General features: G+C 38.4%; 1 protein-coding gene across 7 annotated transcripts; it reads right to left on the bottom strand.

The window, feature by feature from the left end:
• Window positions 1–7,989: 7,989 nt before the first annotated feature.
• On the bottom strand, window positions 7,990–25,133 carry LOC138072336 (methylsterol monooxygenase 1). 7 transcript variants are annotated; one of them, XM_068963438.1, is made up of 7 exons: window positions 25,073–25,133; window positions 23,428–23,566; window positions 20,616–20,901; window positions 14,917–15,065; window positions 13,891–14,017; window positions 11,954–12,108; window positions 7,990–9,102 (listed from the first exon to the last, which is right to left on the bottom strand). In XM_068963438.1, exons 3-7 carry the CDS (start codon window positions 20,868–20,870, stop codon window positions 8,907–8,909), a joined length of 882 nt encoding a protein of 293 aa, XP_068819539.1. In that variant the 5' UTR covers window positions 20,871–20,901; window positions 23,428–23,566; window positions 25,073–25,133; the 3' UTR covers window positions 7,990–8,906. The 7 variants fall into 7 exon arrangements, with proteins under 7 accessions (XP_068819539.1, XP_068819543.1, XP_068819540.1 ...); XM_068963442.1 differs by having other exon boundaries at window positions 23,428–23,529; window positions 25,073–25,088; XM_068963439.1 differs by lacking the exon at window positions 25,073–25,133 and adding an exon at window positions 25,001–25,066.
• Between the last annotated feature and the right edge of the window lie 698 nt (window positions 25,134–25,831).

The following is a 25,831-nucleotide window of genomic DNA, read 5'->3' as shown; positions in this document are numbered from 1 at the left end:
CACTTACCAGCTCTAAGCTGCTCAGGTTCTCAGGTGCTCTGCAAGGGCACAGACCCCGATGGGCTGTGCATTTTGTGCTCTTCCAAGGTGCAAGCAACTCAGCGACTGGGTGGTTGTTGAGCAAGTGGTTTGTGCATCATATACACCTCCCCGTCCCAGCTGCTCAGTTCCCAGATGCACCACGAGAGCACAGTCCCAGGTGTGCCGTGTGTCTCCTCTGGGGAGCTGATCTCATACTGTGACACTCCTGGCAGATGTGAACCGACTAGCATCCAGGAAGATGTGGTTAGCAACTGGCAGCCTGCTCAGAGTTTGGTGGAAGATGCAGTCTCTGGTGCCAAGATTGCAGTAGCCTCTTGCTTTCTGGCTCGGGCTGTCACACGCCTGCCTTTCTGCCTCCGGGGAGGGAGGACCCTCCCTCTATGGCAGCCAGCTTGCTCTCTTTGGGTATTTGCTCACTCCTTTGTTCTGTGAATGTGCCAGGGGTCACTGTGCAGCATGACAGCCTTTCTCACAAAGGTCTTTTTTTTTCTGTCTCTGTGGCGATCCCACAGTTTGGGTTGCTATCTCACATTAGCTTCCTCAGATAGTCCTCAGGGCATTCAGGCCCAGTCCTTAAGCTAAGGACCAATGATGCTACCTGTGCCTCCCTGCCCAGCCCCCACTTGCTGGTGGTGGATGCGAGCATCTGTGTCACTTCTCTGACTTCACTAGTGGTTATGGTTAGGTGCATATTCTGTGGGTTTTTGTTTTTTTTTTTTTCCCCTCCCAGTTATGTTGCCCTCTGAGATTTCCAAACTCCCCACAGATACGCCTGTAAGAGGATTTCCTACTGTGTGAAAACTTCTCCTCCTTCACAGCTCCCTTCCCTGGATGGGTGTCCATCCTTAAATCTTTTGTCTCCGTTTTCATCTTTTATATTTTGTCCCACCTCCTTTTGAAGAGATTGGGCTGTCTTTCTGGGTACCTGGTGTCCTCTGCCAGTGTTCAGAAGTCATTTTGTGGAAGTTGCTCAACATTCAACTCATCTTTTGATAAATTTGTGGGGGAGAAAGTGGTCTCCCCATCCTATTCCTCTGCCATCTTGGGACCACCCCCCTACATTTTTCTTGTTCAGTTCAGTCACTCAGTCGTGTCCGACTCTTTGCGACCCCATAAATTGCAGCATGCCAGGCCTCCCTGTCCATCATCAACTTCTGGAGTTCACTCAAACTCATGTCCATCAAGTTGGTGATGCCATTCAGACATCTCATCCTCTGTCGTCCCCTTCTCCTCCTGCCCACAATCCCTCCCAGCATCAGAGTCTTTTCCAGTGTGTCAACTCTTTGCATGAGTTGGCCAAAGTACTGGAGTTTCAGCTTTAGCATCATTCCTTCCAAAGAACACCCAGGGCTGATCTCCTTTAGAATGGACTTGGATCTCCTTGCAGTCCAAGGGACTCTCAAGAGTCTTCTCCAACACCACAGTTCAAAAGCATCAATTCTTTGGCACTCAGCTTTCTTCACAGTCCAACTCTCATCCATACACGACTATTGGAAACAGCATAGCCTTGACATTTGTTGGCAAAGTAATGTCTCTGCTTTTGAATATGCTATCTAGGTTGGTCATAACTTTTCTTCCAAGGAGTAAGTGTCTTTTAATTCCATGGCTGCAATCACCATCTGCAGTGATTTTGGAGCCCCCCACCAAATAAAGTCTGACACTGTTTCCACTGTTTCCCCTGTTTCCCCTCTATTCCTATGAAGTGATAGGACCAGATACCATGATCTTAGTTAGGTAGGGTTTTTTGTCAAGTTAAATACACACACATATGCCCTCTAATCTGTAACTTGTTCCCTAAAAGAGCACATCAAACTGCATACTCCATGAGAATTTGTACCAGTGATATCAAACTTTAGGATCCTGAAGAATTAGCACAAAGACTTCAGCTGGCCCAAGCAGTCCCACACCTAGCTCTGGTTTTGTTATGCACTTCAAACATCCCTCACTCCCCTCCTGCACCCCCACTACTGGCTCTTATTACTTAAAACACTCTGAATTGTTTAAATGGCAATATAATTGGCAAATCCTATATTAAGTTCCTATTACAATAGTCTCCCCCTTTTTTAATTAATAAAACATTTCTTGATCTCCTATCATGTACAAGGTGTCATGCCAGGTGTATAGAGGATATGGGAGGAAAGATGGAGAATAGCAAGGTTCCAGCTCTGCAGTCACTCATGACCTGCATGACTTTGACCTTATTAATAACCCTCACTGAACCTCTTAAAGGCTCAGAAAGAGATTAGCAGGAACAATGTTACAGGAGAATGAAAGTACACAGAAATCTTTGGATTAAAAGAGGTAGCAACCCAAGGCAGAATGTGCTGAGGCATGAGAGACAGAGGTTAGAGATCCAGAATGGGGAGGCGGGAGAAGGGTGGGAGGCTGCCATTCTCTGAAGCAGCACAAGACCTCAGTGAGGGAGTCAGGGCTGGTGGGAGGGGGCTGGAGCTGGTTCAACTAGAAAACGTGGCGGGAACTTATAACACAATAGCTAACATTTATTGCACACAGCAACATGTACTTCACATGAAACATTTTAATCAATTCTCACAAACTGCCTATGAAACGTTATCATCCTCATTTCAGGATGAGGAAATTGATGTAGAGTAGCAGGAGAGGGAAGGTTTTCCAGGAAGTGGACCAGTTACTTGGAGCAAAGGGACAAGGCCACGGCTCAGTCCTGCCTGGTGCTGGGTTCATTCTCCTGTGAGCAAGTCTACTGGGAAGATAGCCTAGGCTCTGAGCCTCTAATTGCACAGTGAGCTCCACCCTTCCCGAGGTTTATTTTTTCAATAGTTTGAAAGTAGCATTTTGTATAGTGGGTTCTACCCTCTTACATCCTCTTCCTTTCAACATGTGGAGCACAACAGTACTCAGTGTGTCCTAAGACGTTTTACCACAGTCCTCTGGTGATTTTATGGGAGAACGTCAGCATTTGACAATCACTTGCCACAGCATCTATTTGACCAAAGGCACAGCTCACTCTTCTGATAATTAGCTGGAAGATTTTGATCTTTTCAAATAATAGATTGGGATTAAATCCTCAGAGACAAATATACAGCCTTCTGTGCATTCATGCATGAAGACTTTGAACAGAGTCTTTCTCCAACTTGGGAAATTTAAAAGCCCTAGGCTTTATGTGAGAGTTTAGTTAGAAGTTGAGATAGGAATTTAAGTATTGCAGATCCAAGCTTTTCCAAAGGTTAAAATGTCTTTAGCCAGATTATATAGAAAAGAGTAAAATACTAATTGCATGCATGCTCAGTCACTTCAGTGTTGTCTGACTCTTTGCAACCCTATGGACTGTAGCCCACCAGGCTCCTCTGCCCATGGGATTCTCCAGGCAAGAATACTGGAGTGGGTTGCCCTGTACTCCTCCAGGGGATCTTCCCTACCCAGGAATTAAACCTGGGTTTCCTATGTTGGAGGCAGACTCTTTATTACTGACCTAGCAGGGAAGCTCAAAATATTAATTAATTATAACATTAGAGATATTAACTCTAAGCATATCCTACACCCTCATTTTAATTATATTAATTTTAAGCTTTCAAATTACTACTTCAGCAAAATTAAAAATAGATAATCTAAGAAACAAAGAATCCCTTGTTTTCTAGAGATCTATATATTGTTTTTGAACTCTAGTCTTCATATTCGGAGAAGGCAATGGCACCCACTCCAGGACTCTTGCCTGGAAAATCCCATGGATGGAGAAGCCTGGTGGGCTGCAGTCCATGGGATAGCTAAGGGTTGGACATGACTGAACGACTTCACTTTCACTTTTCACTTTCATGCATTGGAGAAGGAAATGGCAACCCACTCCAGTGTTCTTGCCTGGAGAATCCCAGGGACGGGGGAGCCTGGTGGGCTGCCGTCTATGGGGTCGCACAGAGTCGGACACGACTGAAGTGACTTGGCAGTCTTCATATTTATTTGTTTCTATCCCACTGTCAAGTGCTAAAAAAATATAGCTTAATTCAGGTAATCTTAAAAGAAGTCTGGTCAGTAAATCATATAAAAATTCATTTGTACTGAAGTGCCTATTAATGAGTCTTTGTTTCTGGATGGCTACTGGCTTAGAACTTTTTCTTTCCTTTCAAAGCATCTGTCTTCTCAAAAAAATTGTGCATAAGGGGGAAATTCTGAGAAGCATTTTCTGAGATTTTCTAGAAGATGCAAGTCTGCAGTGTGGGCATATGGTGGCCACAATCATGGTTTCTAAAGTCGAAAGTCTGGCCCCATACATCCGGATTAACTTCACCTCTGAGACAATTCGTTCACATATAAATAGAAAAAAAAAAAGGCATCTACATTCCAGAGCAATAAGTGAGATCAACCACAATTCACAGTAAAAGTTATCTAGTATAAAAAGAGAATTAGAACATAACAAGTTGTTCAAAAGTATTTAGCACCATTTTCAACAGTAGGTGTCACTCTACTCTTAGTTCAGACCCCTGTGTTCCAAGAGTACTAGGGAATGAAAGTAGATGATAAAAGAATTCCCTTAGATACCTTACAACTAAACAGCATAGTTTGAGGTACAGCCTCAAAATTGTTGTTTGAGAGTTAAGAACAAACTTATTAAACACACACACACACACACGTTGGGGGAGGGTTGGAAAGTGACCCCCCAGGTCTGTAGGCATCCACCATGCTACTGAGGAGGAGTGGATAAATAGCTCCAGAAAGCATGAAGAGGCTGAGCCAAAGCAGAAAAGATGCCCTGTCTGGTGGTGAAAGTAAAGTCTGATGAAAACAAAAAGTAAAGTCCAATGCTGTAAAAAAAGATTATTCCATAGGAACCTGGAATGTTAGGGCCATGATTGAAGGTAAACTGGACGTGATCAAGCAGATGACAAGAGTGAACATCGACATTTTAGGAATCAGTGAACTAAAATGGATGGGAATGGGCTAATTTAATTCAGATGAACATTATATTTACTACTGTTGGCAAGAATCCCTTAAAAGGGATGAAGTAGCTCTCATAGTTAAAAAAAGTCTGAAATGCATTACTTGGGTACAGTCTCAAAAACGACAGCATGATCTTGGTTCATTTCCAAGGCAAACCATTCAAATATCATAGTAATCCAAGTCTATGCCCCAACAACTAATGCCAAAGAAGCTGAAGTCAAACAGTTCTATGAAGACCTACAAGGCCTTCTAGTACTAACACCAAAAGATGTTCTTTTCATCATAGGCAATTGAAATGCAAAAGTAGAGTCAAGGGATACCTGGAGTAACAGGCAAGTTTGGCCTTGGAGTACAAAATGAAGCAGGGCAAAGACTAACAGGAGTTTTGCCCAGAGAACACACAGGTCATAGAAACACCCTCTTCAAACAACACAAGAGATGACTCTACACATGGGCATCACCAGACGGGCCAATATTGAAATCAGATTGATTATATTCTTTGCAGCTGAAGATGGAAATGTTCTATACAGTGGGCAAAAACAAGACCTGTTGCTGACTGTGGCTCAGATCACAAACTCTTTATTGCAAAATTCAGACTTAAAGAACATATGGAAATCCACTAGGCCATTCAGGTATGACCTACATCAAATCCTATGATTATACAGTGGAAGTGACAAAAAGATTCAAGGGATTAGATCTGAGACTGCCTGAAGAACTATGCATGGAGGTTAGTAATACTGTACAGGAGGTGGTGACCAGAACCATCCCAAGAAAGAGAAATGCAAGAAAACAAAATGGTTGTCTGAGTAAGCATTACAAATAGCTGGGAAAAGATGTGAAAGGCAAAGGAGAAAGGGAAAGATAGACCCAACTGAATGCAGAGTTCCAGAGAATACCAAGAAGAGATAAGAAAGCCTTCTTAAGTGAACAAAGAAACAGAAGAAAACAATAGAATGGGAAAGATGAGAGATCTCAAGAAAATTTGAGATACCAAGGGAATATTTCATGCAAAGATGGGCATGATAAAGGCAGAAATGCTAAGGACCTAACAGAAGCAGAAGAGATTAAGAAGAGGTGGCAAGAATACACCAAAGTGTACAAAAAAGGTCTTAATGATCCAGATAACTGCTATTGTGTGGTTACAAATCTAGAGCTGGACATCCTGGAATGTGAAGTCAAGTGGGCATTACTACCAACAAAGCTAGTGTGGGTGACTGAATTCCAGCTGAGCTATTTCAAATCCTAAGATGTTGCTCTTAAAGTGTTGCACTCAATATGTCAGTAAATCTGGAAAACTCAGCAGTGGCCACAGGACTGGAAAACGTCAGTTTTCATTACAGTCTCAAAGGGCAATGCCAAAGATTGTTCAAACTACCATACAATTGTACTCATTTCACATTCAAGGAAGATAAAGCTCAAAATCCTTCAAGCTAGGCTTCAACAGCACATGGAACAAAAACTTCCAGATGTACAAACTGGCTTTAGAAAAGGTGGAAGAACCAGAGATCAAATTGTCAACAACTGTTGGATCATAGAAAAAGCAAGAGAATTCCAGAAAAACGTCTACTTCCGTTTCATTGACTATGCCAAAGCCTTTCTGTGGATCACAACAAACCATGGAAAATTCTTCAAGATATGGGAATACCAGACCACCTGACCTGCCTCCTGAGAAATCTGTAGGCATGTCAAGAAGCAACAGAACTGGACATGGAACAACCAACTGGTTCAAAGTTGGGAAAGGAGTACATTAGGTTGTATATTGCTACTCTACTTATTGTTTAACTTACACGCAGAGTACATCATGTGCAATGCCAGGCTGGATGAATCACAAGCTAGCATCAAGATTTCTGGGAGAAATATCAACAACCTCAGATATGTAGATAATACCAATTCAATGGCAGAAAGTGAAGAGAAACTAAAGAGCCTCCTTATGAAGATGAAAGAGCTGAGTGAAAAGGCTGGCTTAAAACTCAACATTCAAAAAACTAAGAGTACGACATCGAGTCCCACAACTTCACGGTAAATACAAAGGGAAACAATGGAAACAGTGACACTTTTATTTTCCTGGGTTTCAAAGTCACTTTGGACAGTGACTGTAGTCATGAAATTAAAAGACGCTTGTTCTTTGGTAGAAAAGTTATGATACACCAAGACAGCATATTAGAAAGCAGAGACATTACTTTGTGGGCAAAGGTCCATCTAGTCAAGGCTATGGTGTTTCCAGTAGTTATGTATGGGTGTGAGTTGAACCATAAAGAAGGCTGAGTGCTAAAGAAATGATGCTTTCGAACTGTGGTGTTGAAGACTCTTGTGAGTCTCTTGAACAGCAAGGGGGTCAAACTAGTCAACCCTAAAAGAAACCAACCCTGAATATTCATCAGAAGGACTGATGCTGAAGCTCCAATACTTTGGCCACCTGATGTGAAGAGCCGACTCATTGGAAAAGACCTTGATGCTGGAAAAGACTGAAGGCGGGAGAAAGGAACAACAGAGGATGAGATGGTTGGATGGCATCATTTATTCAATGGACATGATTTGAGCAAACTCCATGAGATAATGAAGGGCAGGGAAGCCTGGCATGCTGCAGTCCATGGTGTTAGAGTGGGACACGACGTAGCAACCAAACAACAGCCAGAGTCTCAGCTGCAACTTTCTCAGCCCTTATTTAAACCTCTTTAACTGTATATAAAACCAAAAAAACGGTGCATGTGTGCTCAGTCATGTGACTCTTTGCGACCCCACGGACTGTAACCCATCTCACTATTCTGTCCATGGGATTTCCCAGGCAAGAGTACTGGAATGCGCTGCCATTTCCTTTTCCTGGGGATGTCTCCAACCCAGGGATTGAACCCATGTCTCCTGCACTGGCAGGTGGATTTTTTTTCCACTGGGCTACCTACTTGAAATTAAGTCTGCCCTATAAAGTTTGTCTCTATTCTTCCATCTGTATTTTTTCTAAGTGGAGTAAAGAGCTGATTCAATATCCACCATTTTATTAGGTCAACAGAATTCCCCACAATAGCCTGATAAATACATGTTGAAACTGTCAAAAAGTTTAAGAAATGAAGCATTTAAAAAGATAAAACTATTCCTTTTGTTACGAAACAATAACTTAGTGATTTTTATACTTTTCCTGATAAGAATAAATAAAAGGTGACAAACGATGTTTTAAATTGGAAATGGAATAATCAAACAAAATCACATTTATTTCAATAGCTCCAAGTGCAAATACAGCAAGCCAGTACACAGTTTCAGGACACTGCTTTAAGTACAAAGAAAACTTGATATACAAAAATGAAAGGGTAAATAGCAGAAATAAAGCTCAATTTTTTAAAAACGTTCAAGTAACTTGAAAACCTTTAGACTAAAATAGTCTTACATCAATTCATAAATGCCTTAATTTATAGATAACAGTGGTACATTGTAATCAAAAAGGACTTCCCAAAGAGTCACTTCAAACTGGTCAGCTCCAGATAAGAAGAAATTCCTGGCACTGGCTATTCTGGATTCGGCACTCACTCATACTGTACAGACTGGTATAGTCCAATCCATGGCATTTGATTTTTATGCAAATTCCAAAAAGGTATTTAAAGTTCAACAGGAGGCCAACACCACTACCAAGAGTTCCTGAAATGGCCACTATATATTTAAAAGGTTTAAAGACCAATTTTGGCTTCACGCCTATGGTACAATGTTGGGGGAAGACTTCAATTAATACTCCTTCCATTACTTAAATCCTTTTTGTAAGTTAGCAAAATGGCCCTTAAAACTTTCTCAGGAAAACTATTTAAATATATGAAAGCTCCCACTAGGAAATTAATTAAAAGTTGTTACTATTCTTTAAAATCACTTAGTGGCCAAGTCATATGTATATTTCTGCTCCCCAGAAGCAATGTTAGCTACTAGCTTCAATTCAGGAAATGCATATTTTCCGGAAGGTTTATATGAGATGCTTATTCAGTCTTTTTCTCAACTTTCTTCATCTTTTCATTGTAGGCATTAAATTGAGAGTCTGTTCCAAAAATTCTGTCCCACCATGTAAATGTTGAAGCATAGTTTCCAATGAAGTTCATGTGGTGGAAATCGTGATGCCGAGAACCAGCATAAAAAGGAATGAGATTCAAAGGGTTGAGAGGAATGTCATAACCACTGAAATGAAAATGATAAAGATTATTAAGGAAGTAAATACACCATCAATAATCAACTTGTTCATTGACCATAATATGCTTGTTAACCATTCAAATAACATTCCACTGTACTTAAGTCACTTATTTCTGACATGTTTATAAAAGTTCACAGCAAATGGTACATACTCTAGAAACCACTTTCAGTAATTAAAGAAAAACTTATTATAGAATTTAATATTAATATTACAATCAGGAGATGAAGGAAGGATTATAGTAATGAATTCTTAGACACAGATTTTCATGAATTTTTTCTGTTTTAGAGGAATTTGCCTACCAAAGTTTGTAACACCCATAATACTACGTATGTCTTTTAGGAAAAGTTATACAAAATTAGTACCAAGCATTACAAAGGTTAAATCTGAGGATTACTGTTTTGCAACTTCTTTATTTCTAACTACAAGTCTAAAATCTGGTATCTACAATTATACCAGTCTGAACCACCCCAATCCTTCCCTCCCTTGAGCAGGCTGAGAAGGAAGGAAATAGAAAGGAGCAATGGAAAGAAAGAAAGAAGGATACATCATCTACCACTTCTCTGCCTAAGATTAGAAGCATTAACTTTGCTATTTTAATGATTCAGAAATAATTTCTAGAATTTCATATTCTGCTTTCACAGATGAAATAAAAGCTCCCCCCAAAATTAAAAAAATATATAATCATGTTTAAATAATCAATTAGGGAATTGTATTAGGCATTTGAAAAGGAATTAGATAGAAATAATTTACCAAAAAATGCCTTCTAATCAATACAAAGGAAGCATGTGAAACATGCACATAATATTTGTCAGTGGTGGGCAGAAATGTACAGAAGTGTTCTATTTGATGAAGGCTGGATGTTTCAGTTTTTTTTTCAAGTAAAGGTTAGCTTTAGGGTCATTACAGAAGAATAAAATAATTGCTGGCCTGAATTATACTATTTAACCAATTTTTTTATTAAAACCACAAATATATTTCTTTCAACAGTGTTTCAGGAACATTAAACTTGCTTTTCAAGCAAGGCATGAAATCCAAAAGCCAGAAAAAAAATAAAACTGATAGATTTTACTATATAAAAATTTAAAACTTCAGTACTGCAAAAGAACCATCAAGAATTAAAACTGAAATGACAGATGGGAGAGAAAATATTTACAACATATATAACAAAGTTACCGACTTTGTAATTTCATGTAACAACCATGAAATTAAATGATGCTTGCTCCTTGGAAGAAAAGCTATGACAAACCTAGACAGCATATTAAAAAGCAGAGACATTACTCTGCCAACTAAGGTCCACCTAGTCAAAGCTATGATTTTTCCAGTAATCATGTATGGATATGAGTGTTGGACCGTAAAGAAAGCTGAGCGCTGAAGAACTGATGCTTTTGAACTGAGGTGTTAGAGAAGACTCTTGAGAATCCCTTAGACTACAAGGAGATCAAACCAGTCAATCCTAAAAGAAATCAGTCCTGAATATTCAATGGAAGGACTGATGCTGAAGCTCCAATACTTTGGCCACCTGATTCAAGAACCGACTCCATAGAAAAGACCCTGATGCTGGGAAAGATTGAAGGTAGGAGGAGAAGGGGATGACAGAGGATGAGATGGTTAGATGGCATGATGGACATGAGTTTGAGCAAGCTCCGGGAGTTGGTGATGGACAGGGAAGCCTGGCGTGCTGCAGTCCATGGGGTTGCAAAGAGTCAGACATGACTGAGAGACCAAACTGAACTGAACTGAACAAAGCTTACACATGAACCAAAATGTTATAAGTCTCCGTGGTGGCTCAGGCAGTAAAGAATCTGCCTGCAATGCAGGAGAGACCTGGGTTAAATCTCTGTGTTGAGAAGATTCCCTGGAAAAGGGAATGGCTACCCACTCCATCCCTCAGTATTCTTGCCTGGAGAATTTCATGGACCAAGGAGACTGATGGGCTACACAGCATGGGGTCACAAAGACTAGGACACAACAGAGTTACTAACACGTTCACTTTTTCATAATAGGTTATAAAACACATAACCTAACAAAAAGTAGGCAACTGATATAAAATGCTAATTCAAAGAAAAAAATAACTGTTGTCAACAAGCATACAGGCGTGCACCCTCACCAGTCCCTGGGGAATGCAGATCACAACCCTGAAGGTTCTCTGCTCTCCTAATAATCAAGATTAATGAAATTGTCATGTCCAGGCTGGAAAAGGTATCAGAAGCAGGGAAAGCATTCTTGCCGGCTCCTGCCGGGCATGTAAAGAGGGGCCCTTGGGAGGGCAGTTTTGCAGCACTTCCAAAATTTCGTTTCGTTTTTCCAAATAATACATGAATATATTCTCATCATAAAAATGACAACAGTTATAGACAAGAATGCAAAAAATAAGTCTAATATTTGAACTTTTCCCTAAGGATTATATTCTCCTGTTTTCTTAAAAACAGTAACATTAACAAGGTTTAACTTATCCTACTATTAGTCTACTTAGAAAAGATAATCTATGACAATGACTATGAGTGTGTAAAATGGGTGAAAGTGGTCAAAGGTATGAACTTCCAATTGTAAGATGACTAAGCCTTGGGCATGTAATGAATAGCATAGAGGCTGAAGTCAACAGTCCTGTGAATTTGAAAGTTGCAAAGAGAGTAAATCTTAAAAGTTCTCATTACACAGACAAAAAAAATTGTAACAATGTATAAAGATGGATCAGCTATATATCAAACCATTACACTGTATACCTAAAACACAATATGTCAATTACATCTCAATTTAAAAAAATACGAAAGATAATCTATGACCATGAAGAAAGGATATTTTATGATACCTTCTACCTGAATAGAAACCAAACCTTACCTATGGACATCAATAGTCTCTATCAAACGAACAGTCACCCAGGCCCAAAGAAGAATAACATGATCACATAAAAGCATGATTCCAATGAAAAATCCAGTTCCAAGAATTATGGTTTCCAGAGGATGTGCATATTCAGCTTCCATTCCAAATGGAGCCTAAAATAAATAAGAATTGCTTAATATATTGTGATGGTTAATTTTATGTATGAACTTATCTAGGCCATGGTGTCCAGTTGCTTGGTCAACCAGTCCAGATTTGGTGTGAAGGTCTATTTTAGATGTAATCAATATTTGATATTTAAATCGGTAAAGAGGATCTTCTATAATGCAGGTGGGCTTCATTCAATCAGCTAAGGGCTTTAAAAGCAAAGACTGAGGCTTCCCAAGGAAAGAAGGAACAATCAAGACTACAGTACAGAAAACCTGTGTGCTTTCCAGCCTGTTGCCCATAGGAATTCAGATTCAGGCCTGCAACATCAAGTTTCTCCTGCATTTCCAGTAAGATGCCCTATAGATTTCAGGTTTGCCAGCCCCCCACAACTGCATGAGCCAGTTCCTTAAAATAAATCTGTGTGTATGTATCTCCTACTGATTCTTGGAAGAACCCTGACTAATATATACATGAATTTTATTTATTTTCTTTAATATTCTTTTTTTTCCCATTTCTTACATGATAGTATACATTCTCCCAAATCATCCCACCCTCTCCCTTTCCCACAGAGTCCAAAAGTCTGTTCTTTACATCTGTGTCTCTTTTGCTGTCTGGCATACAGGGTTATCATTACCATCTTTCTAAATTTATTTGTGCATGTCATTTTATAAAACTATATCCCTTCTATATGTTATAATAGTCATCCCTCAGTATTCTAAAGGGATTCAAGGACCCCCATGGACACCAAACTTTAATAAAAAGGCAGTATTTGGCAGTATTTGCACATAACCTATGCACATCCTCCCATATACATCATCTACAGATTACTTACAAGACCTAATACAATATAAATGCTATGTAATTGTGTAATTGTTGTGAACACAATTTAAATGTTATATAAATAGTTGCTCATTCAAGGCAAATTCAAGTTTTGCCTTTAGGAACTTTCTGAAACTTTTTCCCCAAATATTTTCAATGAGGGTGTCCAGAGGATGTGCATATTCATTCAGTTGGTTGAATTCATGGATTCAGAACCCATGGATATTACGGGTGAACTGTATATCTAGTCATACCTATATAAACATTAACAGTAATTCTCAATAAAGATATCTCTCTGTTTTTACCAAATATTAAAAGGCTTAGGGATGTCCTTAATATGATCTATTTTAATGGTCTGAGATAAAGGCATCAAAACAACTGGCTTGAATTCTACATGTGATTTAGGCACCTGAATTTGTTCTGCCAAGAAAGGGATATTTGATTTATCATATCAGGTAATCAGGATCAATGCAGAACATACTAATGACACAAATCTGACAAAGCTAACTACAAAGCACTTCTGATAAAAAAAAAAAAAAAATCCCTGTTTTGTGGGAAGAAGTTAGCAATCAGGTGGAAAAGCATTAAAGCTAAGTTGAAAAGTGTTTTAAAAACTTAATGATTCAAAGTTTGTTGTTTTGGGGTCTCACTTAAATGATCATAACAGCATTAGAGCCTCCTTCGAACTGCCAGGTACCCAGCTGTGTGAATACAGTGCTCTGAATCAAAATACAAAAATGGATATTTTTCTTTCAGGCCTCAATTTACCACGAAATTAGGATACTAGAAAAAATCTGTAGAACTAGCTTTGTGTTCATGTTTATGTGTGTGTGTATTCTAAACAATTATGCCAAAGGAAAATGAAATAAAGACATCACTGAATTTTTTTTAAGTTCAGATTCTTTAAAAAAATAACATTTTTGCCTCAAAGAGTAAAAAATATATTAAAGATAATAATTCTAACATACCTGAAACTCATGATGAATTTTATGAATATATTTATATATTTTTTTGTGATGTAAAAGCCTATGTAAGAAATAGTGCCAAGTATCCTCGATCACTGCACAGCCAAAACATCTTGCCAAAAGCATGTACCTTTAAGATGAAAATACCGTAATGAGGATAAAATAACTTACTAAAACAATCTAGACTTTTACCTAGGATCACTGCTGGACACTGCATAAAATCAAATACTATCTTGATTTAACTGGTTATATTGATCAAAAAATTATCAAAACAATACATACAGATACAAGCTAGATATATGATACCACCTGAAGAAGGGTTAAAGAGGCTGACCACCATACCAATTCTAATTAAATTAAAAAAATAATAAGTTATAAAATCAGAGCTAAGAAACAAAACTCAAAATTTCTAGGCAAAGAGCAACACTGATAAAGGACTTACTACTCTTAACAGTAAAATCACTTTCTTCTGCCAAAGAGAAGCATGTAAGTGCAATGGGCAAAAATATTTTATTTATATAGGAACAAATACACAAATTCTCTTATATGTTGCATATACAGTAATAGGATAAGCACATATCTATATATTGTACATCTATTCAGGTTTACTCAGAACAAAAAGCTAGAATACAAAAATTATTTGAACATAAATACTTATGCTCAGATTATATATATATATATATGTGTGTGTCTATATGGACAACATTTTTATAAACTTTACACTCATTTTTTTCATTTTAGACTTAAAATATATTTTTTCTTGGTATAAGCCTCTGTACCCTATACATAATCGTATAACTTCTGTTATAAGAAACTTCTAATGTAAGAAACTCACTCTCCAATAAAGATATTAAAATATAGAAACACATAAAAATGGGAACATTTTAAGTTTCTACTATAGTTTTCTATATTTTATTTACTTCCAAGTTAAGAACATTAACCAAATGAAGAAAGAACGTAATACTAAAGATATTTTAATTGAATGATAAACCATAATTGAGTATAAAAATCAAATCTTTATCTACATACCATCTTGGCATTGTTTCCCAATCATAGGGAATACTGAAATACTCTGTAAAATAATAAGTTCCACAAATCAACGGAAGCTGGATACAAAAGTGATTAAAGAGAAGCACTTTAAAACATTTCCATTGGTTTTCCCATGTTTCTGGTTTATCCTATGGAGAAAAAAATTAAAACATTTAGTATTAGCCTCTGCTATCAGAAGTTTCACCTGAAAACTAAAAGTAAATTTTTAGCTTTTTCTCTAATGTCTATATGGAACCTGAAATTTGTTATTTAATTAATCCTATGTTATGTAGATTCTGTATTATAATTGCTAAGTTACAGTAACTAAGGCCCAGGAACTGTAACACTCACCTCCAACATTCTAAATTCTTGACAACTATTATCACTACTATAAACAGATGAAGAAATTGTCAAAACTCAGGTTCAGGCATAATGGTCCAAATGATCTTTAAGCAACACTACAGAGCAAACCAAAGCAACACTACAGAATAAGTAAGTCCTGTTTTTGCTGCCCACGGATCATTTACTTTTATCAGGAATTCCAGAGATGAAGACATGTGTCATGCTACAATCACAGCTGAGTTCTCCCGATTGCTGAGGGAGCTATACACACAGCACTGAAAGCCTTACTATACAGGCAGGCAACACCATTCAGTGGTTTTCACTCCCAGAAATCAGTGCATTTTTCTTCATACACATTGACAGAATTAGAAACTCTGAGCTGAAAGAACTCCAGAAACAAATAAATGTGTCCCATGGTTCCCAAAGAATGGAGAGCTACTGGCCACAGATGAAGTTCACAGATTAAAATCAAATGAGCAAATGATCAATGCGGAGAAATGTTCACAAAACCCCATCAGGATTATCAACTTGCTCAGCAAGCCATAAAGAAAAGTGAATATGTATTCAATTCAAAGGGCTGTACTTAGTTAAGAAGTGCTTTTGGTTTTACAAAAAAATAGTAAATAATAAATAGTTTTTGCTCTTTTAAATGCCCTTACCCCTAAATTCAGAAATCTGCAATGGAAACCACTGACCTCAGCAGAGGCCCAGAGGTCAACCATCTTGCCCAGGAACACATAGGCAGTTATTAGCAGAACTTGGGACTAACTAAAATAAAATCTAGGGTTCCAGTATTGTTCCTGAAATTCTTTAGAAGAGCTTCCTTCCCTGACAAAAAAGGAAGAGTTCAACTGGTAATCAGTCAGAGTTGGTTCTAACCTCAGGGTCTCTGTGAAGCTCACATCTCAGTCTCAACAATAAAATGAAGGAATTAGGCAAGATCACTTTATAATTGTCTATTTCTGCTCTGAGCATGATCTGACCTTGCTCCTCTGAACTTCCAGTCTGTGACTGGAGACAAAATAAATGAAAGATTCTGGCTTGGGTGGGAAAAGCCACTCTTTTCTCCAAAGAACTATGTTTAACTAACTAGTGATATCTTGGCTAGAATCTAACACTGATGTAGCTGTAGAAATTAACAGAAAAAGAAATCAGTTATAACTTAAAAAAAAATCACGATTTACTATTTATGAGGGTCACAGATTTCAGAAAGAATGTTTTTAATGTATAAATCTTTGAGGAAAATTCCTAGAGAATTATTAAGATGTATGACATAAAGAAAAAAAAAAAAAATCCTGCAAGGTCTATTTCTTTACTTTCACAGAAGTGAGTATCACCCTTCCCCCTAGCAAGCATGTACATTAACTGTCTATTCTATTTCAAAGCAGAATTTTTGGTGTTGCTCCATCAGTGTCAGTGTTTCAGGGTATCTGCCTTCAAAATGCACAAATCTGTAATTAACTTATACTGACTTATTGGCTTGTTTTTAAATCCCTTTATATTGTGAAAACTTGTATTGATTAATCTTCAGTTAATTTTATTATCAAAAAATCTCAAAGCAGGGACTTTAATGGTTGTGAAACTCAAGAAACACATGCTAAGCACAGACTTGAAGGCTTTCGATCTCTGTTTATAAGTAGCTAGTTGTAAACTAGATTATTGCTTGTCCTTTCTTTTGTCACATTTTTCTCTGGAGTCTTCATAAAATCTTAACTGAAACAGGCTTTTCACTCTGAAAAAGTTACCACCTCTGACCAGTGAGTCAACTGTAGAGGGCAGAAGGCAGAGAGGGATAGTTTGGCCTGGACAGTCATACAACCAACCAATCAGCCCCATAAATAATGCAGTGGGTGACCCACTGCACTCAGAATTCCAAACATACATGAGAACTTAAGACACTCAAACACAATTCTGCCTTTCAAAGCAGGCCTTTTTATAAAAAGCATTTTGGAAATATTGTGTCCTTTATTTACAGTAACAGGATACTCTCCTTTAGGCCACAGCCCTTTTAATTCCTTCTCCCTTTACTCTTTGTTCTTCCCTCCTTTGACCTGGAGTCCACAAGCAGCTGGCCCCATGCAGTATCCCCAAAAATGATCAATGTTAATAGTTGCTTAAAGTGAGACTCACCAGGAGAGGCTACAAAGTGAAGAGACTGATTACAGAGGATGTGTGCTGACTGCCACCAGACATGAACTCAATGAGTGCAACCTTTAGATGAACATTCCCAAAAGGCCTACTTTACATCAAGACTGTGTGCCCGAGTCTGAGTTTGGCATGACTTTTTGAAAAAAGCTAATAGTAAGCATTAGAAACTATTATAGGTTTACTAAGTGTTGATAAATTCTTTCTTTCTTTAACAATATGGTACAGACTCCTTCCTGAGAACTGTGTCAAACTCTTTAGTTACAAGAGTTCATTATTTTCCCTATGATTAAACCTGAGAAGATGTACCATGTACGCAAGCTCTCAAGAAACACTTAGTGTACTGAAGCAAATACTGAGAAGTTAGGAACATCATCATTTTTTGGAAGATGACATGAATGCTGCAGAAAAACCATGCTATATTTAGAATAAAAACAAAATTTTAACACTCTTGATCAAAGTCTTAGCATATTAACAACACTGAAGAGTTGAGACATTAAGGATTGTAGTAAATTGCAAAATAATATTCATGAAGGAATAAGATTCCCTTCTAGCTAATTCAAAAATTACAATTTATATATGATAAAACTTCTCCATAAAGTGAGTACAAAGGGAGCATATCTCAACATAATAAAGGCCACAGATGATAAGTCCACAGCTAACACAGTCAACGGTGAGAACCTGAAAACATTTCCTCTAAGATCAGGAATAAGATAAGGATGCCCACTTTTATTCAACATAGTATTGGAAGTCTTAGACACAACAATAGGACAAGAAAAAGAAACAAAAGGAATCCAAATTGGAAAGGAAGAAGTAAAACTGTCACTGTCTGCAGATGACATGAAAAATCCTAAAAACACCACCAGAAAACTACTAGAGTTTACCAATGAATTTGGTAAAGTTGTTGGATACAAAATTAATATATAAAGCTCGATCAATAGATTTTTATACACTAACAATGAAATTAAGGAAACAATCCCATTTACCATTTCAGCAAAAAGAATACCATACCTAGTAATAAACCTACCTAAAGAGATAAATGATCTGTACTCAAAAAACTCTTAAGACACAGATGAAAGAAACACAAATGGATAACACAAACGGAAAGATACATCATGTTCTTAGATTGGAAGAACTGTTCTATTGAATTGAATTATTATTAAAATGACCACACTACCCAAGGTAATCTGTAGAGTCAATACAATCCCTATCAAAATACCACTGGCATTTTTTTTAGAACTGGAACAAATAATTTTAGTATTTGTATGGGAACACCATAAAACTCATAGAAGACAACACATCACAATAATACCTTTTTAGATCTGTCTCCTAGAGCAAAGGAAACAAAAGCAAAAACGAGCAAATGGGACCTAAACTTTAAAGTATGTTTCTCATAGCAAAGGAAACTCCTGACACCACAGGCAACTACTGAACAGGACAAAATATTTGCAAGTTATTTAATTTGCAAGACTGATTAGGGATTAATATCTAAAACATATGATTAGGGCTCATATAATTTGATATAAAAATGAGCATAAGACTTGAACAGACATTTTCCCAAAGACATACAGATGGTCAATACACACATGAAAAAATACTCAACATCACAAATCATTAAGGAAATGCAAATAAAAATCCCAATGAGATATCACCTCACACCTGTCAGAATGGCTATTATCAAAAAAGACTACAAATACAAATGTTGGTGAGGATGTGAAGAAAAGGGAACCTCGGTACACAGTTGGCACAAATGTAAACTGGTGCAGACACTGTGGAGAGTATGGAGGTTCCTCAAAAGACTAAAAATAGAATTATCTTATGACCCATTAATTCCACTCCTGGGTATATAACTGAAAAAAAACAAAAAAAACTAATTAGAAAAGATACAAGCACACCATACATTCACACCAGCATTCTTTACAATGGCCAAGATATGGAAGCAATCTAAGTGTCCATCAACAGATGAATGGTGGAAGAAGACGGGGTATATACACACAATAGACTACTCAGCCATTACAAAGAAGGAAATTTTGCCAGGGCAACAACGTGGATAGACCTGGAAGGTATTATACTAAGTGAAATAAGTCAGAGAAAGACAAATATGTATGTTATCACTTAGATGTGAGAAAAAAACCCGAACGAATGAATAAAACAAGACATAGATTCAGATATAGAGAACAAACTAGAGGTTATTACAACCAGCAGGGAGTAAGACGGAAGCAGTGAGATAGAGGTAGGAGATTAAAAAAAAAAGAAGTACAAACTACTACATATAAAATAGTTAAGTAACAAGGCTCTTACTTCCTTGTTACTTCCCTGTTACTTGTTATTTCCCTTGTTAGCTTCCCCAGTGGCTCAGATGGTAAAGGATCCACCTGTAATATGGAAGACCTGGGTTTGATCCCTGGGTTGGGAGGATCCCCTGAAAGAGGGCATGGCAACCCATCCCAGTATTCTTGCCTGGAGAATACTCATGGACAGAGGAGCCTCAAAGGCTACAGTCCATGGGGTTGCAAAGAGTTGTACACGAGTGAGTGACTAAGCACAGCAAAACAAGGATAGCATAGGGAATATAGCCAGTATTTCCTAATAATGTAAGGTGGAGCATAATGTACAAAAATTCCGAATCACAGTGCTGTGATTCAGCATTGAAACTAACATCTGAAACTAATTTATTGTATATCAACTATCACTCAATAAAAAATTTTTTTAATTAAAACTTATAAACTCAAATTAGATAAACATCACATCTATTGAAGGCACAATTCAACAAATTCTTTCTGAAACCTTATCAGTAATGATCTAGGGTTGTGCTGTGTAATATGGTAGCAACTAGAAATGTGGCTACTGAACATTTTAAATACACTTAGTCTTAACTAAGATGAGCTGAAATTAGTGTAAAATATACGCTAAACTTTGAACACTTATTGTAAGAATAAGAACACAATATATCCCATTAAATACTTTTTAATTTTGATTACCTACTGAAATATAATTGAGATTTACTGGATTAAACTAAATACATTGTGAACATTATTCCCCCCCTTTTGTTATTTTTAATATATTCTAGTAGGAAATTATGTATGTGGCTTCATTACATGTCTGTTGGACAGCCCTGATGTACAGTCTATTTTCAGTTACAAATTATATTTCCTTTAAAAATATTCAACAAGACTAATGATAATACTCCAGTGCAAGTCCATTATACTCACCTTTTGAATTTTGTACTTTTTCATGTAAGGTATAAATTGAAACAAAAATCCAGGTAAACAGAACAAGAAATAAAGGACCTCATGAACGATGAGAGATCCCCACGTTGCAATCTGGAACTTTGTATAATTATTCAACATATAGTTCCAAGCATTTTTAAATGGTTCCTGCAGAGGATTCTCAGGCAAAAGTGAATCTACATATTCCACAGCCAAGGATGCTGAACTAAAGATGCTGATACTTTCATTTGTTGCCATTTTTCAAATCTTTGCAGACAGCCTTATTATTCTGTAAATATAAATAAATAAGTAAATAAGCTAGCTAAACAACAAAATTATGAGATAACAGGTTTTAAAATGCTTCTGATTAATTTTTAAATTGCTAAAGGAGTGCCAGTCTCTCAGGTCCTAAACCCATGATTAAAAACACCAGTCTACAGGATGTCATCACCACCTCCATTTGTAGATAGGATTTAAAAGCCACATGTTAACGTTCAAAAGAAACATCTAAAAAATAGTGGATAAGAAATTTCAAGCCATCTTTAAGGAGACTTATCAGTGTGGTCTCCCAGGAAAAACTTGTAATTTCAAAGAGCAATAGCTGGGTTTAAAAGTATCACTTAAGAACCTATTTAGAAAAAGTCTGCCAAATATGACTACATAAATACTAAATATTTATAATTGGGAATAAAAAGACAACAATAAAGTCAAAGATCAAACAACAAACTGGAAAAAATATTTCCAAGAATTATGACAAAGGGCTACAATGAGTGCTTTAGAAAAAGCCTAAAAACCCAATAGAAAAATGACAGACTATTCACAGAAAAATAAATACAAATACTAAGCAAATAAACAGCTCAGTTTGACTCAAATAGGAAATGCATCCTAAAACAAAAACTTAGTTTCACAGAGCGCCTAACAGTAACACTTTGGGGAAACCGGCATCACTGTACATTGTTGATGGGAGGATTAGTTCATTCTTTAAGGAAAAAAACCACAGTATTTATTACAATTCAAAACGAATACACCTTTTGAGCCAGCAATTTTCTCACTTAAGTACACAAAGATGAGCACATTAAGACTGAAGGAAGCATTGCTCACAATAGCAAAAACAAAGAAAAATACAGCAAGATGTTAGGGCCATCAACAAGAAATGAATTAAATAAATTCTATCAGGTCCTTCCAAAGACTGAGGAGGAAGATCTACATATTCTACATAGAAAGACATCTAAGTGAAATAGCAAGTTGCAGAATGTATAGGAAGAGCCTTACCTATGTTTTTGTGAAAAGGTTATGTCTTTATCTATGCACTTTACACATATATACATAGGAGAAACACACAAATAGAAAATGCCTATGCATACATGGTAAGGAGGGGTTATGAAGAGGAGAAAAAATTTACTTTCCATTTTATACCTCTTATAATTTTAATTTTTTCATGAGTATGTTCACTTATAAATAAGCTTAATAGGTCACCAAATCAAAAAACAGAAACTTATAAAGAATGTCACTTTCCTAAAAATGTTCACTGATGTCCCTCATTTATAAATTATGATGGGCCACTCTAAAAAAAAATATTAAACCTCAAAAGCATTCTTAATATTGTTTAAAATGCTCCTTTGTCTTAGAGCACCACCCCATAACCCACTCAACTATGGCCAACCCTTCAATAACACAGCTTTGAACTGTGCAGGCAGGTCCACTTAGACTTAGTTTTTTTTCAAAGAACAAATTGGAAAAACTTGGGGAGATTTGTGACAATTTGAAAAAACTCACAGATGAACTGCATAGCCTAGAAATATAAAAAAATAAAATAAAGTTAGGTATGTCTTGAATGCATAATACATGAAACTGTGAAAGCGTTAGTCTCTCAGTCGTGTCTGACTCTTTGTGACCCCATGGACTGTAGCGTGCCAGGCTCCTCTGTCCATGGAATTCTCTAAGCAAGAACCCTGGAGTGGGCAATTATTCCCTTCTCTAGGGGATCTTCCCAACCCAGGGATCAAACCTGGGTCTCCTCCATTGCGGGCAGATTCCAAATCTAATAATGTTGAATCAACACCACTTTACTAGCTGTGCGACCTTGAGCAAGTTAAGTAACTTCTCTAAGCCTCAGTTTTATTATTTGCAAAATATAAATAATAACAATAACTAGATGATGAGAATCTTTTCATGATGTACATGTATATCAAACCACAATGTACATTTTGCTAACAGAACCTCAATAAAGCTGAAAAAATAAGGAATAACAATATAGTTCTTCTAAAGAGTCCAAGAAATGATACATGTGAAGTACTTATGTTGAGGTGACACATAAGCTAAAAGAAGCTAACAATTATTAAGCGCTTTATATACACCAGTAACTTCTAACAGTGTCACATGCTCTCTCTATATTATAGACTTTACTCCTTACCATAGCTTCAAGGTAGGCACTTTTATTATTTTCATTTTACAGATAAAAACTGAGGTTTAGAAAGATTAATTTTCCCAAATTACAAAAACACTAAGTGGAGGAGTCTGTGCTCTCATCCATTATATCATACTGTGATCCTAAATAATAAAGCACACAATAAATGGTATAGTAAGAGGAATAATTCTCAAAGTTCACCCAAGCCTCCTGAAAGAGTATTCCATATAGGCTGTCTTCATTTTCAGATTTCACATCCATTCTCTAGCAATTAAAATCAGTTTTGTATTCTAATCAATGCACTAAATTTACTCTTAATAAAATCACTGTTTCCCAGCTGCCAGATCCAACAAAAATATTTCGGAGTTTATTTTATCTGGCCCTTATGGAAAATTTGATACTTCTCACCTTGATATACCCGCCTTTCTCGCTTCTTGGGATTCACACGTATTCACTCTGATTTAACATGTGGTACTATTTGCAGCCACTGTGCTTCCTGCTGTTCTCACCCTTGATAAATAAATATGATTTATTCAAATCACAAAATCTAGGGAGGAATACAAAGAAGTAACAACACTGTCACAACATCTGTGATAAGAACAATAAAAGGTTGGAAATATAAAACACAGAGGCCCAGGGAACAGATACTAGCAAAAGAAGCATGTAAACTCAAACCTGGAGTGTGGAGGGGAGGCAGTTAAATCTAATTTAACTAGATTAAAAGAGAGTAAAGTGGCCGGGATGGGGTCGATGGGTGGTTTTGAGCAGAAGAAATAACAGTTCTAGAGACTCAACCAGGAGCTAAGAAAGGATACGGCATTTTCCCATTTCGTATGTCTGTGGTACAGCTTTTGAGAAAGGCTCAAGAATTGAGGCTGAACAGTGTCCCAGAGATGCTTGATTTACTCCTTCCAACTATTCTACAGTGTCAGGAGTGATCATATCTGTTCCCTGTTGTGAGAATATCCTGATATCTTCTCTCTCTCTCTAAAACCCCAGGTTCTGATTATCCAAAGTATACTGGCCATCTCCAATTTAGGCAGTCTGGAGGCGTGGCAAAGTCAACATGTCCCCAAATTCGGCCACTACTCCTTGCAACCCTTCCCACATACTCCCTCCCTACCTACTTAACTTGGTGAACTGATGCCACTATCTACTTAGTCATCTAGGACAGAATTTTCCAGATCTCTATCTCTGCTGCCTGGATTAAGTCTTCAAACACTTCCCAATTTAGAAACAACTGGTTTAATTAACATTCAGGAGTTTACTCTCTAGATTTAAGGGAGGGAAAAGGATACACTACTGCCAACTGAACAAAAGCAAAAAATAGGTATTAAGGAAGAGAGGAGAGGGGAAATAACGAGTGAATTTTCTCTTTTTCATCCTTGCACAATTGGATTGACTTGAGGTCTGCTACAGACTCAGAAAAAAAAGAAATGTAGTTGTCTGTGGATCCCCCCCTAGAAACTTTGAAGTTTCCCTGTCTCTGAGACCTGCCAGCAGTGCCTGTTGGCCTTTGCCCGGCCCGGACGCCGGGCACCTCCAAGTGTGCCCTTCGTAAACCCTCCCTCTAAAACACGACGCCAGCATTCATGCAAACAGCAGACAGAGTTCAGCCCTTCTGCAGACCTTTAAAGTTTCAGGGAGCGCCTCCCCACAGATGAAACACCTGGGCCTCTGCTCTCCTATACTCTCAGCTTTTCGCCCCCACACTCCGTACTGATACACCAAGGTCTCTGACTGTCCTCCGCTTCGGGCCTCTCTGGCCACGAAACAGCATCTCTTGCCGGTATAGCCCTCTGCCCAGTTGCTATTCACCCTTTAGAACCCTTCCAGGACGCCCTTCCCACCCGCGCGCCCCGCCGCGCATACAAACAGATCTTGCTTCTTCCTTTTGTAGAACTCTGGTCACTCTGTCACTCTGTGCTGTGACCACTGCCTGGTTCCGACATTAAGAGATTTCACTCGTTTTCACCAATACCTGCCGCCAGGCCGTCCGTCCCGGCCTCTGTACGCGGGAGCCAACCGAGGACCCTCCACCCCAGTCCCTCACCTTGCGCGCCACCCAGTCTGCAGCCGCCGCCTCCAGAGGTGCGCTAGGCGCTACCACTCGAGAGTCGACGGGCTCCTCCGGCGTTATTGGCTTGCGTGGGCTCCGCCCCGCCTTCTGAGAGCCGTGATTGGCCTACGGAGCTGCCGGCATCGTGTGACTCGAGCGAACGCGGCACTGGAAGCGCGGCCATTGGCTGCTCAGATGGAGTGAGGATCGTGAGAGCTAGGCGTCAGGCCAGTAGCTGGTCCGCCAGCCAGCCTAGGCTGACGCGAGGCCTTGAGACGTCGCCTAGCAACCTCAGCCCCGCCCAGCACCCGAGCCCCATCCAAGAGCATGCGCACTCGGGGAGTTTGCAGGCGCGCCGGCCCTGAAATCTTTACTATGCGCTGTATTCACTGGCGCCGCTTTAACTCTGTTGCGCCTGAAGTTTAGACCTCTTTCTCGTCCCAGCCCCAGCGTCTTTTGATAACAGCTGTATGTACGCGGGAAATGGGGAACTCCAAATGCAGCGCGATTCCTGTTTGAGGACGGGAAGCCAAGAGTCGGAGGTTTAGAAGAGACGAGGCACAGCAGTTGGTTTTGCTGCCAGGGTCGGCCGCCTCCCGCCCCTACGGGGATGCAGAGGTGTGCACGGATGGGGGTAATCCACGAAATTAAGCTTTCGCTTAAGAGAGCCTTTTAAAATTTGCACAAGGGCACTACTCGCTCTCGTTGAAGGCACTTTCTATGCAGGACTGTGCTAAGGGGACGCTGTCGCTT

Source organism: Capricornis sumatraensis, unplaced genomic scaffold, assembly GCF_032405125.1.
Source record: "Capricornis sumatraensis isolate serow.1 unplaced genomic scaffold, serow.2 scaffold3, whole genome shotgun sequence".
NCBI lineage: Eukaryota > Metazoa > Chordata > Mammalia > Artiodactyla > Bovidae > Capricornis > Capricornis sumatraensis.
Note: the sequence above shows the minus strand (reverse complement) of the source record. Positions and strands in the feature narration are given on the sequence as shown.